This window comes from Pan paniscus, chromosome 12 (assembly GCF_029289425.2).
Source record: "Pan paniscus chromosome 12, NHGRI_mPanPan1-v2.0_pri, whole genome shotgun sequence".
NCBI classification, from domain to species: Eukaryota; Metazoa; Chordata; class Mammalia; order Primates; family Hominidae; genus Pan; species Pan paniscus.
Window position 1 is genome coordinate 93,674,948 of NC_073261.2, and position 20,617 is coordinate 93,695,564.

At 39.4% G+C, this 20,617-nt stretch overlaps 1 protein-coding gene across 3 annotated transcripts in view; it reads right to left on the minus strand.

Annotated features, from left to right (window-relative positions):
- TTC27 (tetratricopeptide repeat domain 27) overlaps positions 1–20,617 on the minus strand; it is a 194,860-nt gene that overhangs the window by 1,314 nt on the left and 172,929 nt on the right. For 2 of the 3 annotated variants that reach the window (XM_003822003.4, XM_034952913.3), the window contains 3 exons: positions 8,498–8,695; positions 7,103–7,214; positions 2,181–2,281 (listed from right to left, as the gene is read on the minus strand). In XM_003822003.4, coding sequence (XP_003822051.2) covers positions 2,181–2,281; positions 7,103–7,214; positions 8,498–8,695 — 411 coding nt within the window. Of the gene's footprint in view, positions 1–2,180; positions 2,282–7,102; positions 7,215–8,497; positions 8,696–10,446; positions 19,517–20,617 lie in introns of those variants that run through there. The other variant, XM_063594999.1, reaches the window with a different exon arrangement.

Here is a 20,617-nt window from a genome sequence, read left to right on the forward strand (position 1 = left end):
GGCAGCAAACCTGTACAAGGACAGGGTGCAAATGGGCAGGGGAGTCACTCTGTCCTGGGAGAGCATGGACTGGATGATTTGTTAGGTGAGTCTCTAGGTACTAGGAGCTTATTTCCATGAAGTCCCTGGCCTGGCAAGAAAAGATCTGAGATTCATTCAATTAAGCCTATTTAACATAGGCTGCAAGCAATTTAACATAGTTATCCTCATTCATTTTCAATCTTCATTTTCACTTTTTAAAGTATTCTAAAAAAGTGACTTTTTTGGAATGCAATTCAGTTTGACAAACCTAATTCATTAAATAGAAAAGGCATAAGATCTACGAAACCAGAGACTCCCAAATATATGTGAAATATGCTTCAGAGGAGGCACTGGGAGGTAATTTTTCCCATTTTTGGATAATCCAGTTGGCATCTAATGAGAATGAAAATCTAAACACAGATGATGTTCTGGGGCCACATTTTCATTATTTGGGAATCTACCATAATATGGGAAGGTGTGCAGTACCTGCACAGACAATACTATTCAAGTCATGCAAGTATAGATTACATAAAGTAGTAATTTATAAGAAAAAGCTTTGCACAGACAAAAGGAAGCCAAAGTATACCCTGAAGAAGTAAACTACTGTGGTAGTAGTAGAAGTAAACTACTTTGATTAGATCACTGATCAAAAGTAGGAAACAAAGCTCCCACTTTGGGAAGGGAAGTCACAGGAAAAAACCCTGCTGCTCTGACTTTGAGGGAGCTCTTATAGATTTCTGAGAGACACAATTTTGAAGTTGTGCTGCCAAGCTAGGAGGAAATATAGTTCTCCTGGGTCATGCAGATAAATAGGAAAAGTGAAGTAAGTTAATTATTTAAAGAGGCAAAAATGATGCCTTGATCTGAAAAGATCAAACCATTAATAAGAACAAAAAAATATTCAGAAAGGTGGTTACAGAGTAAAAAGGTATTCAGAAATGGCCTCCCTGTGCCAGAGACTTACTCTCGGAAGTAAGTCAAAATTACTTTGCAACCCAAGATGCAATAGTGAAAGCAAGTAAAGGCTAGAAAAGTAAGTGCTAAATTGTGCTAGAAGTTATATTTGTCCAAATTTTGCTTCCAGAGGTATAATCCAAACCTGGCTGCAGAGTAAAATCACATAGGAAATTCAACAGATTTCCTGGGTCCATCCCAGACCTGAATCTACATCGGTCACAGATAGAGCCCAAGAATCAATCCAGTCTTCAATAAAGCTCCCTGAGTGATTCTTAGGCATCTCTGGCCCAGCACTGGTACACAAGTTAGTTTTTGTGAACTAATGGCGTATTTCAGTTGTCAAACCTCAATCGCCATCTACCTTAACAATTTTGCTCACATGCATATACGACCTACTTAATATTTTTATCTAAGTCAATTTTTTTACTTAAGAGTCTTTCTAAAAGGAAACATTACATTGCAACTTTAAATACAAAATAAGCAATAATATTCATGAAATTATAGGCTTGATGAGCTAGTCTACTTTTTTTCTAATATGTACTGAAATGAATATATATTTAAACCAGAAGTTTACCAGTAGCATATATGCCACACTTTGGGGGAAAATGACAATAAATACAAGAGCATTGTTTTATTTTAATTTAAGGAAAGCATTAAGGGCTGAATTGTAAACATTAGTTTCAAAGACTTTTTTTTTTTTTTGGGACATGGTATCTCACTCTGTCACCCAGGCTGAAGTGCAGTGGTGCAATTTCGGCTCACTGCAACCTCTGCCTCCCGGGTTCAAGAGATTCTCCTGCCTCAGCCTCCTGAGTGGCTGGGATTACAGGCACCCGCAACCATGCCCAGCTAATTTCTGTATTTTTTAGTAGAGATGGGGTTTCACCATGTTGGCCAGGCTGGTCTCAAACTCCCAACCTCAAATGATCTGCCCGCCTTGGCCTCCCAAAGTGCTGGGATTACAGCCATGAGCCACTGCACCCAGCCAATTTCAAAGACTCTTAAGTCATACACATTTAGAGTGGTCTATCCATTAGGCCAATAGTATCCTCACAACACAACCAACCATGAGGGGCTGCTATATAAAATAAAACATGCGCCTAAAATTATCACTGATGTAAAAGAAGATTTAACAGCAATAAGCTGATACTAATGACCTTGTTCTATATGACAATTCCAATTAATTCACATGTCACTCTCACCTTTGCTTTAGATAACAAGCCCCGTAAATTGAGTCGAACTGAAGAAAGCATTTGTACAGCTTCTTGGGGACTGGATTTGTTTTTACTGCATTTTATGGCCACTGGAAGATAAGTATGGAGAGAAACATCCATTAAAAAGTGTTAATAATAATTCACAGGTACAAAAGCCAATTATTTAATTAGAATTTTATAGTAACAGACTTTAGAAACACTTCTACCTGGGAAGTTTTTATTGTTGAAAAAGAATAATAATTATGTACATAGCTTTTCCCTTTATCCTTCTTCTTCTTCTTCTTTTTTTTAAGATACAGGGTCTCACCCTGTCGCTCAGTCTGGAGGTGTGGCATACAGCCTTGAACTACTGGCCTCAAGCTAGCCTCCTGCTGCAGCCTCCCAAAGCACTGAGATTACAGGTGTCAGCCATTGCACCTGGCCTTTCTCTATCCTTCTTTAAGAATGATAATTTACTGCTCCAGGGAATTTTGGGAAAAACAGGTGATTTTTGGTGAGTTACGGATCACTGGGAAGAGACCCTAAACACATATACATGCATGCATTCGAGCACACACACGCACACATGTGCATAGACAAATAAAATTAGGCAAGGAGACAAAATATTATTGAAAACAAAGTACCCACACAGACAAAAACAGATGCAGCACATCTTTGTGTGGCTTTCCATGCTACCAAGTCCCCAATGGGGACTTCACAACTGCTGATGACACAAGCCCAAGGAAGTGACATGCCAGATCTGTACCACTCAATTCTTACTGCATTTTCATAATCAGGGTTTGAAGCACCATTCAGGAAGCACTGACAGCAACCCATGTGTCTTCATGTAGAGAACGCAACCACAACCAGGTTCTTAAGTTCCTGAGCAAGGCTTGGCATCAGCAGGGAATGGGGAAGAGTGAATCACAACTCTGCTCCCAGCATTCTGGGGAACTCATTTTCCCAAAACCTGAAACTACGAAGAAGGCATCGTTCTTCCTGGTAGAAGGCCTGGCTATTAATGCTTTATGAGAACGAGTGAAGAGCTTTGTACAAACATAATGCCCAATATTTCCCCACTGACTTGTTCTTGGTTTTGTTCCCTAAATTATGCTCACTAAATTCAAACAGACCAATAATCAGATACTCCTTTAAAATGACACTAAACAGCGCAAGGATTAAAGTCTACTTTATACTCTAGATTGTAGACCAAGGATAGAAAATCAATTTTTTTTTTTTTTTTTTGAGACAAGGTCTCGCTGTGTCACCGAGGCTGGAGTGCAGTGACACAATCATGGCTCACTGCAGCCTCAACCTGCAGGATTCAAGTGATTTTCCTACCTCAGCCTCTCAAGTAGCTGGGACCACAGGTGCATGCCACCACAACTAGCTAATGTTTTAATTTTTTAATTTTTTGGTAGAGATGGGGTCTCACTATGTTGCTCAGGCTGATATTGAACTCCTGGGCTCAAGTGACCCACCCACCTCAGCCTCCCAATTACAGGCATGAGACACCATACCCAGCCCAATAGATTTCTTTTTGCACGCAAAGACTAATCAATCGGTAGAGGCTGCCTGTGCCTGGCAAAACAGAGTTCTGTCATTAATTAATATCTTCCAAGGCCAGCAAGAACTAGGTTTGACATTCCTATTTTAGAGTAATAATGAGGAATAATAATTAGACTTTGACATTTCTCATTAAAGGGTGAGAGGATGCATAATAATTAGCAATGTTAAGCCCATTTTCAAAAGGCAGAGTTAGCCCAGAGATAGTGGGGATTATTAGTCTGTTTCTCTTAGTAGAGGAAAGTTGTAACCACCATGGCAGCGGTATTTGAGCTGTTTAGTACCCAGCAGTTTAGATCAGAAACTGCTGTATTTCTTTTTTAGTCCCTTATTTTCATTCTGACAAAAACAAAGGTAAAGCAAAAAGACAGATATACTCTATTAGTTTTCCTACTCAATCCCATTTCCAAAAGGCATTATAGACTGAGAGAGAGACAGACAGCTAGAGGGAGAGAAATAACTTGCTGTTTCAAATCATCAGAAAATCTGCCAGCACTTTGGGAGGCTGAGGCGGGCGGATCACAAGGACAGGAGATTGAGACCATTCTGGCCAACACGGTGAAACCCCGTCTCTATTAAAAATACAAAAAATTAGCCGGGCGTGATGGCGGGCGCCTGTAGTCCCAGCTGCTTGGGAGGCTGAGGCAGGAGAATGGCGTGAACCTGGGAGGCGAAGCTTGCAGTGAGCCGAGATCGCGTCACTGCACTCCAGCCAGGGCGACAGAGCAAGACTCCGTCTCAAAAAAAAAAAAAAAAAAAATCTGAAGCAGCAGTGCCTCCTCTATGTAGACTGCAGTTAAAATGCATTAACTCTTATTTTAAAAACTCCTGGATGGCAAAGAGCTGAAACACTTTAGCCCACCCTTTCCCAGAAAATAAAATAGCAGAAACTATAAATGTATACCTTCCAGACAATACAAATGAGCACACAATGATGACATTGTTATAGGGAGTCCTCAAATACTATGTCAAGGTCGCAATATCTTATCAAGCTTTCTGAAGTGCATGGCTACCTTAATGATAGCAACCCAAGGAGTAAACCATGTGGAGATTTTTAAAAATGTTATTCAGTCATGCATCACTTAATGATGGGGATACGGTGTAAGAAATGTGTGGTGAGGCAATTTTGTTGTTGTGAGAACATCATAGGGTGTACTTACACAAACCTAGATGGTATAGCCTACTATGCACCTAGCTACATGGTATATAGCCTACTACTCCTAGGCTACAACCCTGTACAGCATGTGACTGTACTGAACACTGCAGGCAATCAGAACACAATGGTAAGTATTTGTCTATCTAAACATTGGGAAGGTACAGTAAAAATATGGTTTTACAATATTATGGGGCCACCGTCATATATGTGGGTCCACTGGTGACCAAAATGTTGCTATGGGATGCTTGATTGTATTTCCTTTTTATAATTGGGTGGGGTGGAGGAACAATGTTTTGAAGAGACTCATACACAGAGAAATCCAGCTTATTCTTTGTGCACTAATGTACAAAAGTAACAAGGAAATGATTAAGATTTATCTTTGTAAATCTAAAATATCATCAGAAACGAAAGCTGGGCATCCACTCAAATATGCTTAAAATGTTGTAGGAGCATGAACACATAATTCAATGATGTCAGAGGAGAACTTAAAAGAATGGACGCTTGTTTTTCTCCAAGTATTGCCCTGATGAAGAAAATAATGCCAATAACAGTTTAAACCCAACTTTAAGATGCAAAATAAAGATTTTTCCTAGAGTATCTCTTTAACCTGCATATCTCTCTTTGACAGGTTTAATACCATTACTTGGTGAGTTCAGAAAATATTGTGGCTTTGACTGTTACAGACCAGCAGTTCATAGAAATGCTTAGAGTTGGCAAGTTGAAGTAGATAAGATAAATTTTTCAAAGTAAATCCCATCCTGCTAATTATGTACCTAATACATCAGTGTGGGTTTCCCCAAATATCATACAATATCTACAAAGACCAAAAGCATAAGGACTGGATCCCAACTGAGCCCACCCATCATGAGGTCAGTAGAAGCCACATGAATTCTAACCACCCCCAAAACATCCTTCTACGGCTCTATTAGCAATTACCCCCAACTTTTCTACATTGACTTTCAGCTATATAGAGCTCAGCACTTCTACCTTCTCTGCCAAGTGCTTGGTGACCCAGGAAATTAGATATTTATATCCTTTAGGTCAAAGATATCAAAGGTCAAAAGTAGAATTATCAACTACCAAGCTAATTTCTAAATTTTCTGAATGTTCTGTGACTTCTTTATAAGCAAGCCAAACTTTATCCTTGTTCTTAATTTTTGTCTTTTTAGTTTTGAGTCCCTTATCATCTATAGCTCAAGTCCTCTACTTTGGAAGGAAGAGGGTGGTGGTGAGAGGGTAGGGTATTAACATCTAAACCATGTGTGAAATACTGCTAAGTGTTTGAATGTTTTCATTTATTCTTCATGGGTAGGTATTATCCCATTTTACTGATGAGGAAAGTAAGGCTCAGAGAAGTTAAATTATTTACCCAAGGTCAACTAGCAAGCATGTGATAGAGCTGGTCCTGGAGCTTAGGTCTCCCTGATCTTAAAGCTCTGCCCTTTGCATTCTTCCTTGTTTGCTCCCTATTTGTTGTAATTATTAGTGGCAGCAAGGAAGTTAGTTAGGCAGGGAAGTAGAAGGAGAACTTTAGGATTGGTGTAAGGTCTTTGTGATTCAGTTCTTAACATTGGGGGCATCATTATTTTATTGGAACTGCATCACACACCCATATTCAAATATAAATATAAAAATGCATTACCAAATGTAACTGGCATTTTTAAAAATTAATAACTAAAAGCAATGCTTATTTGGACTATATTTACCCAACAGGCATATAATTTTATATGTAAGGTTAAACCTTTCCTCAAACAATATCCTCTACCATTTCCCAAAGATAAGGCTTTTAAATTATATTTCTTTTGTATATGCTATAGCTCTGCATACTGCTATGTACCCCAGAAATCTATGTGTGAGTCAAGTTAAAATTAACAGATTTCCTTAATGCTATGTAATCAACACAATGAGACTCAGTGTGGAATGAAGGTTATACAAAGTTGTAAAGATGTTTCACATCTCTAAAAAAGTTTCTAATTTCTGTTACTTACTCCAACAGAATATAAGCCTCTATCCTGTTTCTTCTTATTATTTCAAAATGCCTATTACATAGTAGGTGGTCTATGAATGTTTGCTGAATTAAATACAATGTCAATATAATGAAATAATTTGATACTATTTATAATGGAACTTTACTTTTGACCAACACTCTTTTCTGTCAGTAGAAAATAAGTCAAAACATTCCATGGATATCAAATGTTACATCAAATACCATGTGCAAGTCCTAAGGCTCTTTGAACAACTTCCTTAAATGATGTAATATCTTTCTCCCAACAATTGGACTGGGTGTCACACTTGTATGCCTTTGAGAGGCACTGGAATGCCTGAGGAAGGAGAAAGAACAACATTCAGAATAACAAGTAGAATTCACATTTCAAACTCTGTTTCCTGGAAGTCATATGGAACTAATTCCAATGTGAAAAAGCAGCATCTGTGTTGTACAGCACAGCGTCTATTACTCTCACCAAAGAAGGGGTGGAAATGCACACCCAACGGCAACAAGCTGTGGCAAGAAATCAAATGGATGTACCTGGATTGAGACACTTCCCTGTAACCAGAAAGATATAAAGGCCAGGTTTGGAAATCTGTAAATATACAGATTTTCTCAGCATTTGTAGCCATCAGTTTAAAAAACCTGTTTAGAGAATGAGGCATGAACTTGGTTAAAACAATGAAATTGCTGGTAGATATATGTAATCTCACAGATGTTTAATGCACCCTCTTTCAAATCCTTGAGGGAGAAGTCACAGGTCAGAGAATTCTGGGTACTCTTAATTCCATATATGCAAGAAAGTCCATAATTCAAGGAGAAATGGAAGGACATGAAAGTAGGGTGTGCATGTGTGCAGGTGATACACGTTCTCTGGGCTGACAAGGCCACGGTGGAAGCCAGCTGTGTGGATTGAGGGAGGAGAGAATGGCTAAGAATCCCACAGATTAGCTGTGCCGTGGCTAATTCCAAACCCACGCAAGGAGTACATTTGATTTGTTGTGGGTGTTTTGAAAAGAAACATAAAACAATTATTCCAACTTTGGAAACTCTGCAGACTCCTTTAAGTTCTAAGATAAGAGGCTAAAGGCATAACTTGAGTGGAACTGGTGTTCTATCACACTTGTGAGAAAGGGCAGGGCAACCTTTGTAAAAGTATTATATGTTTTGACTTAAAAGTTCTCTTCCAAGATCTTTATCTTGTTCATTTTTCTCTTTTCTTTTCCTAGTCCCCATCTCAGATCTAAATACTCCTTCTCTCCTTGTACCCATCTACTGTAGTCTTTAGCAAGGTCCTGCAGAAAGGGGTATAGAGTAAATAACAAAAGCCAGCTCTGCTGCAGATTTAGTAGGGGTGGCCATTTCAAGAGGCCCTTTTGCAGGAAACAGGGAACAACTATGTAAGAAAACTTCATGGTAAATAAAAAGATGAATGTTACAAGTTTTAACCAGCCCACAATTCAAAGTACGTAGGTTAAAGACTGAATCAGAACTGAACTTAAGCATACTAATCTTATCTTTCAGATTGTTAAACTCTTCCTCCACCCATCAAAAAAGTAGATCTACTACAACATGTTCAAACGAAAGGCAAGGACTCAGGAGGAATGAAGGACTTGCCTTTTCATTTTCATCAGGCTTTTCACTGTGCCCATTTCCATATACGTGGGCATACAGCCTCCAGATTTCTCCATCATTTGTCACTCTTGAAGTCACTCTGCCAAATAACTCCTGCAGCTTTCCTTTGAGGCCAGTTGCAACATCTCCACTTCGATCAGTCATCCCATCAATCACTGCCCTGACTAGAATTTTAAGGACCTTAAAAATGCACAGAACAAACTGGTAAGTTAGAAACCAACAAACAATAACAAAAACAAAGAGCTATCTCACCATCATCAAAGACAATGACAATGAAAAACCTTATGAAACTTGTTAAGAGTATCACCTTTAAGCTTTTGAAAAGCAAAATAAAATTCAATCCTAAAGCACTCTCTAGGATCTCATGGTGACTACCTCTCTGATGTCCCTTCAAAAGCTTCTGGAGAGGGTTCTTCTTTCATTCAAAGGGCCCCATGTTTGGTGCTTGGCTCTTCTCACCTGGAACATTCTCTCTGAATGATTGGATCCACACCTATAGCTTCATATATATTGCTGAGTTGGCTTCACTAGTGTCTATGCAGCTCCAGCCAGATTCCCCTCTGGAGCTCCAGGACTGTGCACCTCAATACCTACCAGACAGGTTACACCAATATCCCTCTCCATCTATCCAAAGTGAAACATAGATCTCAAATTGCTCTTCTTCCTGTAATCTCTAGGTGAGCCTATCCACACAGTTCCCAAAGCCAATAACCTGAGCATCAACCTAGATTATCTCCCACTTCTGCCACAACTACTAATTTGATTTTCAACATTCCTAATGTTGATTTGTTTGATTTTCAACCTTCCCAATGTTTTCAACATTCCTAATGCCCTATTTAGGACAACATTGAAAACAACGTTGTTGAAAACAATCCTAAATACAGCTTCTCCTACCTTAGTTCAGGCCTCATTAACTTCCATCTGGGCTGCTATAATAACCTTCTAACTCCGCTTAAAGAGGTCCTAGCCCCTCCTAATTACTAAATGATGAACCGTTAATGCATTTGCATTAGGCATGCGAAGTATCTAGCAAGTATCTCTTCTCTTTCCAACGACCTCAGGTTGGCTCACCATTTTTTTTTTTTTTTTTTTGAGACAGAGTCTTACTCTGTTGCCCAGGCTGGAGTGCAGTGGTATGATCTCAGCACCACAACTTCCGCCTCCCGGGCTCAAGTGATTCTCCTGCCTCAGCCTCCCAAGTAGCTGGGACTACAGGTGAGCGCCACCATGCCAGGCTAATTTTTGTATTTTTAGTAGAGATGGGGTTTCACTATGTTGGCCAGGCTGGTCTTGAACTCCTGACCTCGTGACCTGCCCGCCTTGGCCTCCCAAAGTGCTGGGATTACAGGCATGAGCCACTGCGCCCGGCCTAACTTCTTGGCTATCTTATTATCATCAGTCAGCCTTTACACATTCTATCCCAGATGCTTTGAATGCTGACAGATGGATTAAACTGCAGTCTGCACCAGGTTATATTATAAAAAGGCACATCTGTCATATCTACATTAGGCTGTGTATCTGAAGGCACAGAAAACACAACCGCAATCTTCCACTCCTTTGATGGTGGGACAGCAAAAGAACCAGCTTGAGGAAAGTACTGTAACACCATGCTAGTCAGTGCAGTCCATGGACCGACAGCACTGGCATCAGAGCTTGTTAGAAATGCAGAATCCTGGATAAAAATGCTGATCCATCTTGGACCAAGATTCTGCATTTCCAACAAGCTCCCAAGTGATGCTGATGTTGACGGTCTGCAGGGCACACTTCGAGAAGCAAGGCTCCAAGAGACAGCTGCCCACATCTTTAATTTTACCGTGAACTGCAGGGAGAGGATGGCATTTTATCATTCTGTATCACCAGTGTTTAATATAGTGCCTGGCATATTGCAATTGCACTGACTCAATAAATAATTGTGCCTGAAAGACTGAATGAATACAACTCTTTCAGAAAGCGTAGCTGAGAGAAATGCAACCAGTGTGAGATCTTGCTGTCTCCTCCTAGAACATTCTGATCCGTGCATGAGATGTGGCTGAGGAGTAGGGGCTCCTCTGGAACATGGATACTTTTAGGAATGTGAACTCAGATTCATGGTCTTAATTATATACAGTGATAAAAGAAGACAGAAAATTCAGTTGTGCTTTTTTCTTGTTTTGACAAGGTACATCATCTCTGTCTGTAAATTCACATTACAATCCCACATGTGTACCTTTGACTCTGAAAGTAATGAAATTCATATTACAATCCCACTGGTGTTTTAAATCTGAAAGTAACAATGCAGAAGAAACAGTCTGAATGTGTACTGCTTGTTTCAAGTGATCATTCTATAAGCATGTCAGGTATTAACATGTTTTGAAAAAGATGGTCTATTAAAATAGTTACTAACATGTACAAATGAAACACACTAATGAGTGATGCTTTGCTTCTTCTGGAATCCCACAGTTGGCTCAACATCCTATCCCTTCACTTTAGCCTACTGGGGAGATGATGTGAGGAGAGACAGCTTTTGGTGTTCTTGCCAATAAAAATGAAGAGCTGTAGTCCTGGCATTAAGGAGGGAAAAAGTTGGTAAAGTGCATTTGTGCCTCCTCTGTGTATGTGTGTGTGTTTGCAGGGGCATGAAGGGAACTGCAGAAGTGCAAGGAGGTGAAGCATCTGTCTGTTGTGGGGGGTAGACAGGGGATGGAACGGTAGGTAGGGCAGATACTGAATGCCTCTGCCCAGTTCATATGCAGATACTACCAGAAGAGAGAGGAGGGAGGCAATAACCAATTTGTTTCACGCTCCCCATCTGCATGTTCAATGGCCAGTGAAATAGCTGGGCCTGGAGCTTAGAAAAGAGCTCCACATGGGAGGAATAGATAACGAGAGTCATTGAGGGTCACGGCAGATATTGCCTAAAGAGACTGTGTTGGGCAAGAATAAGGCTGAGGATAGAATCTTAAAGAACACAACATTTAAGAAGAGGGCAAGTAGGTTGGGCGTGGTGGCTCACGCCTGTAATCCCAGCACTTTGGGAGGCAGAGGTGGGCGGATCACATGAGGTCGGGAATTCAAGACCAGCCTGGCCAACATGGTGAAACCCTGTCTCTACTAAAAATACAAAAAAATTAGCAGGGTGTGGTGGTGGGTACCTGTAATCCCAGCTATTTGGGAGGCTGAGGCAGGAGAATCACTTGAACCCAGGAGGTGGAGGTTGCAGTGAGCTGAGATTGCGCCACTGCATGCCATCCTGGATAACAAGAGCGAAACTCTGTCTCCAAAAAAAAAAAAAAAAAAAGAGGGCAAGTAGAGAACTCACTCATCGAACTGAAAAGGAGTGGCCAGAAAGGTAAGAAAGTGATGTCATGGAAACCAAGGAAGGAGAAAGTTACAAGGAAAGTCGATCTACAAAGGATCAGGAATGGAAGATTCACCTGGATTTGGCAATCATTAAGGGTGAGTGACCATAATCCAGAACCAAAGCCAGAACAAGGAAGGCAGGAGAGATCATGATTTCAGACAAGAGGCATAAAAAGAAAGAAAAAACATAAAAACCAAGACGATTATTAACATCACAAAAAATGAAGAGAAACCCCCCATAATCATAGTATCCCATAATACTAATTTTCAATATCCTTTGCATAGGCATTTAGTGTATTTGTTTAACCAAAATTGTTAAAATAAATATATTAGGATGATGAGAAAGAGAAGTAGTGGAAGTGCCGGTATGACAGTTCTCATTTATTATAAAAAGATAAGAAGAAGTCAACAAATAATGCCTCATTTTGTTTAATTAAAAAATAGCAGCAATATAGTAACTATTAATATGAAATATGGAAATGTGCAAGTAGCAGAAGAGACGCTAAAGGGTTTCTCCTTTTTTGGGAGAAGGATTTTGAAGAGTAAGGAGGGGTAAAGAAGGAAATTGGTATACTTTGTAATGAGCCTTTTACTATTATTTGGCTTGTAAAACTATATATCTGTTATTTTAATATACATTTAAAAACAGAGAAAAAGCAGACATAAATACATCTAAAGATTGGCAAAGAAGAAGAAAAAAATGATGACACACATGAATATTCATTTATTAGACTTGCCTTTAATGTCCCATAGTGGTGATTACCTTGAGGGTATTTGGGGGTAGTGGTGACTAAAAGAAGGAAGGGAGGGTTTGGGGAATATGGGGAGTGCTGGTAATGCTCTGACTCACCTGGTTACACAGGTGTTTTCTCTTCACGAAGAAAAAATTCTTATGTTTACTTATGATTTGTATACTTTTCTGTATGTACACTACATTTCAATAAAAATTAATTTAAAATTATTCCCTGTACTTAAGAAAACCTCGTAAAGTGAAGTAAAAATATGTAGTGTTATTTAAGGACATTAATAAATGAAGCTAATATTCAATCTTAAAAAGTGGTTCTAGAGTGATATCAATTTTTTTTTTTCTTTGAGACAAAGTCTTGCTGTCGGTCAAGCTGGAGTGCAGTGGTGCGATCTTGGCTCACTGCAACCTCCGCCTCTCGGTTCAAGCGATTCTCCTGCCTCAGCCTCCCGAGTAGCTGGGACTACAGGCGCGTGCCACCATGCCCGGCTAATTTTTTCTGTATTTTTAGTAGAGATGGGGTTTCACCGTGTTAGCCAGGATGGTCTCGATCTCCTGACCTCGTGATCTGCCCGCCTCAGCCTCTGATAGCAATTATTTTTAAAAACCATTACAGTAATTGTATAACTTACTGGCTAATATTATCATTTTTATTTCCACTAAGTCAGAAAATTCAAATTCTGGTTATCCAGACTGACTGCAAAAGGAGTAACTTTTAATGTAACATATATATAACCTTTCTTTAGAAAATAGATATTTGAGATTAAAAGGAGTAAAGAGTGTTATGATAGTATTTCTTTGATTAAATGAATCACCCATGAGTACAATTTCCTCTTGGGCAGTCTACAAATTCACCAGCACTACACCCCTTTGCCTCATCAAAAGTGAAAAAAAATTTAAATAGGTGAATGTTTTTACCCACTGTTACATGTAAATTGTTATGAGTAATTAACCTATCAGCAACAAGTCAAAACTATAAATTACTACATATGTAATAAGTGGCTCAAGAGTAGAAAATTGAAGTTTAAGATTTTAGAGGTGGAATGACTCTTGGGGAAACAGGACCCAAGATATAGCCACAGGGATGGGTTGTCACTGAAATAAAGACTAAGGCCTCTGTTATGTCCAAAGTACTGGAGATATTATCTACCTAAACACCAAGTATCAAGATCAGCTAGATCTAGAATGGAGAGGAGGATACATAGTTGCTGAAGTAGCTCATGAACATGGGAAAGGTACTAGGAGCCTGGTAAATAGCAGTAATGAGCACAAGCTTTCTGTCCACTACATTACAGAACTGTTCCATCAAAGGGGCCAATATACAGGTAAGAGGTTTGAAAAGTGTGAAGCAATACAAACATATAAACTATTACAATTATCATTGATCCTCAACTACCTTACTCTGTTGGAAGTGGACAGTAACACCACATTGCTGGCTCACTCACTGTACTGCCCTGCCCGTTAGCTCACTTCCATGTTTCCTTATGGTTCAAAACAGAACTCAAACAGAATTCACCACCATGGTGTCAGCCCTTGATACCTCCCTACTACTTCTGCTGTGAGCACTCGCTTTGTGCCAAGCCCTGTGCTAAGCACGTGACCTACCTGATTTCATTAAATTCTCACAATAACCCTAGGAAGCAGGTACTTTATTACCCCTACTTTACAAATAAAAAACCTGAGGCTTAAAGAGGTAAAACAAACTTTCTCATGGTTACACAGCAAGTGAGTCATGAAGCTGGATTCTGATCACCAGTGACCTGTGACTCCTGAGCTTAGATAAGGATGAGGAGATGAAAACAATGAGGCAGATAACACCTCTTATGTATATAGCCCTTCCTATGTGCCACATGCTCTGTGAGCACATGTAACCCACCCAGCAACCCTATGAGGATGATGCTATTTTTATGTGCATTGTGCAGATTAACAAACTGGAGCACAGAGGAGCTGAAGAACCTCTCCCAGGTCATACCTAGGGAAAGCAGGCTTCAGGCTTGAATCTGAATTCACTCTGAGTCCTGGATCCTGTTATCAAGCATTTGCTACATCAGTTTACAAAGCACAGTTCCCCTCTCCTCTTTCTTCCTTTCTATTAAGTTCTTTAACATTGGAAAGGTTTCTCTTTTATGAAATATGTATGCTAGTAACTTTTATCATTTCTTTGCTAAATCTCGAATCAACCAGAACCAGAATGGGTTTTGTTTTTGTAATTTTTTTTTAAAATTAGAATTTCCCCCATGTCAGAGCTAATACAAAATTTAAAAAAGAAAATTCTTATTGGGTTCATCGGCCAATCACAAACTACTAACATTAGAATAAATTTCTTTCTAATCTTTTTATTATATGTAAGTTTTATATTATAATACTATATAAACTGTTTTATCTCCTTTTTCACTGTAACATTATGCTTATTGGGTCCATCGGCCAATCACACACATTACTAACAGAGTAAATTTCTTTCTAATCTTTTTATTATGCGTAAGTTTTATAATATAATATTATGTAAACTGTTTTATCTTCCTTTTTCACTGTAACATTAGGCTATAGAATTTTTTTCATGTTTTCCACATACCCTTTAAGTATAGTATTTTGATAGATTCAAGATATTCCACTGGACTGATAGACCATAATCTATTTAGCAATTCCCCTGCGCTTAGATCACTAGGCTGTTTCCATGTGCTGCCACCATTATCAGTAGTAGTATAAATAAAACACTTTAGTGCATATCTTTGTGCCTAAAGACTTTTTTCTTACTGAACCTTTCCTTAGGTTAGAATTCCAGGAACGGAATTATGGAGTTAAGAGAATAAATATTTTAAGACTCGAGATAAATGAGGTATTCTCTAAAAGAGCTAAATCAAATTAGGTGCCAATGAATAGTACTGTGTATGAAAATGTCATTTAATTGCATATTACCAGCACTGAGTATATAAATTTTTTTAATCTTTGATATTTTATTCTACAAAAGGTATATACAGCTATTACTCTGAACTATGTTTCTTTCATTATTAGTTAAGTTAAACTTTTCCATTTCCTTAAACATTTCCAAATGTTTATTGACTAAATATATTTCCTTTCTAAGAAATTTACATTTTTTTCTTTTTTTTTTTTTTTTAATTGAGATGGAGTCTCGCTCTGTCGCCCAGGCTGGAGTGCAGTGGCACAATCTCGGCTCACTGCAACCTCCAACGCCAGAGTTCAAGCGATTCTCATGCCTCAGCCTCCCGAGTAGCTGGGACTACAGATGCATGCCACCACACCTGGGTAATTCTTTGTATTTTTAGTAGAGATGGGTTTTTGCCATGTTGGCCAGGCTGGTCATTCCTGACCTCAGGTGATCCACCAGTCTTAGCCTCCCAAAGTGCTGGGATTACAGGCATGAGCCACCGTGCCCGGCCTACATTTTTTTCTTATTTTGTACTGAACTCATTTTTCCCCAATGTGAAGTTTTATTGTTAATCTTCATTATAAACGAACACAAGTTGCCAACTCCTTCTGAATCCTAACCTTGCACAACATCAACCTTGCTTGAAAAAAGAGAAAGTTAACGATCTGAAAAAGTACAGTAAAACATGTGAGAAACCCTGGGGAGACAGAAGTGGGTTGGATCCTAATACGGTGGAGAACATAGCTCAGGTGGAAAAGTGCTAGGTGCTAAGGTTCACAGATGGGCTGAGAAAAGTGTTTATCTGTCCCTTTTTCTTCCACATCCTACTATCCATGACATTTACCATCAGCATGGAGAGACTGAAACAGCAGTGCCAGCCCAGTGCAAGGCAGGGACCATATGTGCACATCAAGGCAGAAGACCAGGCTAGGGTGGAGAGCAGACAGCAAGGGCTTGGGCAGCCTGGCCGGCGCCTAAGAGTGCCCTTCTACTTTGCCCTCCACTCACTGAGGTTAGATAACTACTCAGGAAGATGGGCACTGGAAAAGAGCAATGTCTAGTGAAGGTAAGGGAGGTTTCCTGAGGAACCAGGCCACTTGGTGGTGGTGGGAGGTGGCAGTGGCAAAGTGTATCCAATGGGTGAGCTCCCCCTATGGCCCAGCCTCACCAGGAAGGTCACACGTTAGGTCCTGGGCTTTAGCCCCTCCCATCAAGTACATATTACCAGTTGAACAGACAATACCCCAGGGAAATACGAGCCAACAGGAAAAAAATTAAGACATCCAAAATTACAACCATGATAAAATAAACAAATTGAACAGACTATGTGAAAAAGAGTTAAAGGGTCATGGGCAGAAAATCTTGTAACTTGTTTTTATAATATGTATTCTCAGGAAGGTGAGAAGAAAACCAAGGGAATAGATGAGGCCCCTTGGGTAGCAATACATATGGGGAAGAAAAATAATTGACGACTGAACTTGAGGTTGTTCTCACAGAGAAAGGAAGATGAGGATGAGTCTGCAAAGAAGATTAGGATGCAGCAGCTGGTGTGATAAGAAGTGTGGAATTCTGGAAGCCAACGGAGAAGAAAGGAGAAAGCAATGGTGTTTAATATTGCTGGAAACCTGAGGACCAGCAACTGTCCACTGGATGTGGCAAGTCAGAACTTGACAACAGTACCCTAAGTGGACTAGGGGAGATAAAACTGCAATGGCATAAGTTCCAAAGAGGATGAGGAGAGGAAGCAGAAATAATGTGGAGAGACTCCTGTCTTGAGGGATTGACTACAAAAAGAGCACCAGAGAAATGCGGGTGATAATAGGAGAAAAGGAAGTTTTAAAAATTATTTATACACAGTTTAAAACATTGGTAACTTTTAAAAACTAGGTAACTTAAAAACTTTTAAAAACTAGGTAACTTTTAAAAAGTTAAAAAAATTTGGTAACTTTAAAAAACTAAATAAATGCATTTAGTGATATTTTCCCCTTTGTACTGTAACAAGTTATAAAGGTAAATTTTAATCCATGATGTTTACAAGCAAAGGCCCACTTGCCTTTTCATCTGAAAACTAAATCTAACAGTCTACTCCAAAGATAATTCTTTAATCTCTGTTTTTTTTTCCTTGGGGTTCTGGACACCCTTGCGGATCTAATGAGAGTTTTCCATCCTCTTTCTAGAAAATGCACATATCCATATACACAAATTCTTTCAGGGTATGTCAGGGAATGTCATAATCTGCTGAAGACTAATAACAGAAACTTCTCACAAATCCTAATTTGTCCCACATGACCTGGGATTCCAGTCTTATCTCCCAATATTGTATATGACTAAGTTTTTGTCTCTTTTGAAAAGTTTTATTAGTTTTCCATCAACTCCCTTCCTAGTCTCATCAGCTCTTTCGTCACTTCCAGATGTTCAAATCTCTGGTGGTGTTCACTAAAGGCAAGACTTTCATAGGAGTGGTTGAGGTCTTTCTGGTCTTCCCTTGGTGTAACTCTGTGCCTGTCACCTCTGCTACCACTAACAGCTCCCAGTGAGGTATTGGATCTACTCCCCTCTTCATGAACACCGCTGTTCTCAATGCTACTGCTACAACTGTTTTCTTCCTGAAACAGAGCACAAAAGCTATGGTGGGCTGAATAACATTCCCCCAAAATTCATGTGCACCCAGAACCTCAGAATCTGACCTGAAATAGGGTCTTTGCAATGTAACTAGTTAAGATGAGGTGTCATTCTGGACTAGGGTTGGCCTAATTCCAATGACTTCTTCCTCAGAAGAAGGGAACACACAGAAGAGAGGAGATGAAAATGGAGGCAGTGATTGGAGTTAGGGTGCCACAGCCAAGGAACGCCAGGAGCCACAAGAAGCTGGAAGAGGTGCAGAAAGACTCTTCCCTAGCATCTGCAGAGGAACATGGCCAAGTCAACACCTTGATTTCGAACTTGACTTCTGGTCTCTAGAACTCAGTGGGGAGAACAAACTTCTGTTGCTTTAAGGCAGCAAGTTTGTGGTAATTTGTTATTGTAGCCCTAGAAAACTAACATTGCATTTTTAAGCAGAAAGACTAAGACAGTTAAAACACTGAGAAAAACTCTTCCGAGGGCACTCTCCTGGCTTCTGGAAATCATTTTCTAGTTTTAGTTCAGAAAGCAATAAACATATGAATGTCACTGTCACAGCCTACCCTTACTATGGCTAGTGACCTACAGTACCCCACTCACTGGCCAGAAGTCCTTATTTTTGCACGTGAGTAAGTTTTAAATATCAAATCTCTTGATCTTTTCCTTAGAAGTATGGCTTTTTGTCATGGTAAAAAATGTTTTTTTCATCACCAAGCGAATAAAAATATTTGCCATACTTTCTTTTAGTGCTTTTATGGTGTCACATTTTCAATGATGACAATGATGATGAGAGCAGCTACATTTAAACAGTACTTGTGACCAGGCATGGTGGCTCACGTCTGTAATCCCAGCACTTTGGGAGGCCGAGGCAGGTGGATCACTTGAGGTCAGGAGTTTGAGATCATCCTGGCCAACACGGTGAAACCCCATTTCTACTAAAAAAATACAAAAATTAGCTGGGCATAGTGGCGCATGCCTGTAATCCTGGCTACCTGGGAGGCTGAGGCAGGAGAATTGCTTGAACCCAGGTGGCGAAGGTTGCAGAGAGCCGAGATTGTGCCACTGCACTCCAGCCTGGGCGACAGAGCAAGACTCTGTCTCAAAAAAATAATGATAAAAATAAAATAAAAATAAAGGATCACGTGCAGTGGCTCACGCCTGTAATCCCAGCACTTTGGGAGGCCAAGGCGGGCAGATCATGGGGTCAGGAGTTTGAGACCAGCCTGGCCAACATGGTGAAACCCCATCTCTACTAAAAATAGAAAAAATTAGCCAGGCATGGTGGCATGCCTGGCCAGCTACTCAAGAGGCTGAGGCAGGAGAATCACTTGAACCTGGGAGGCGGAGGTTGCAGTGAGACGAGATCATGCCATTGCACTCCAGCCTGGGTGACAGGGCAAGACTCCGTCTGAAAAAACACAAAAACAAAAAACAGCACTTGTATGTATCTGCCAGGTACTGTTCCCAGCCCTTTACATATATTAACTCATTTACTCCTCTTAATAGTCTATTAACTTATTTAATCCTCACAAGAATCCTACTAGGCAGGTATCGCTATCATCCCTATTTCATGAAACTAAGGCAAAAAGTGGTTAAGTAACTTGCCCAAGGCGACGCAGCCAGTGACTGGCAGGAATGGGCTGCCTAACTCCAGAGTACGTGCTCTTCCCTACAACACAACCTGCTTCTCAAGAAATTCCAATTTAAATATTTTATTTAACTGAATTTATTTTGGTTTCAAGCTTTTGGTCCTAAACATTTGGCTAGCTATTTCAATACATATTAAATATCCTATTTTTATCCCACAGATTTAAAATGCCATCATTATTACATACTAAATTCTCATTCCTACTTGAATCTGTTTCTGAATTCTCTATTCTGTTCCATTTCATTCCTGCAGCAGATGTTAACTCTTTATATAATAAGGATATTATTAGCTTTTTATCTTTCTTATTTGTTACAAATATCTTGTCACATATTTTTTAAATGTGATCATAAAAATTCCTTCCAGCTCTCTTTTACTGCTTCAGAGTTCAAGCACTTTTATCAGTATCTACTTCCATTCCCTATTCCTAATTTTTCTATGAGATTAAAAAATATTTAGCATAGATTTAGTCTATCTGGAGTTTGTTTGGTGTATCATAAACTAATCTGGTAAACTTTTTAGACCTGGATGCTTAGAGAGATTTTTTTCTCTACTCTTTCTCATTTTAGTAAAATACACATAACATACAATTTAGAATCTTAACCATTTTTAAATGTACAATTCATCAGTATTAAATACATTCATAATGTTGTACAACCATCACCAGCATCCATCTCCAGAACTATTTTCACCTTGTAAAACTGAAACTCTACCCCATTAAACCATAAATCTTCATTCCTCCTCTCTTCAGCCCCAACGACCATTCTACTTTCTGTGTCTATGATTTTGACTACTCTAAGTACTTCATGTAAGTGGAATCATACAGTATTTGTTTTTTTGTGACTGGTTTACTTCACTTAACAT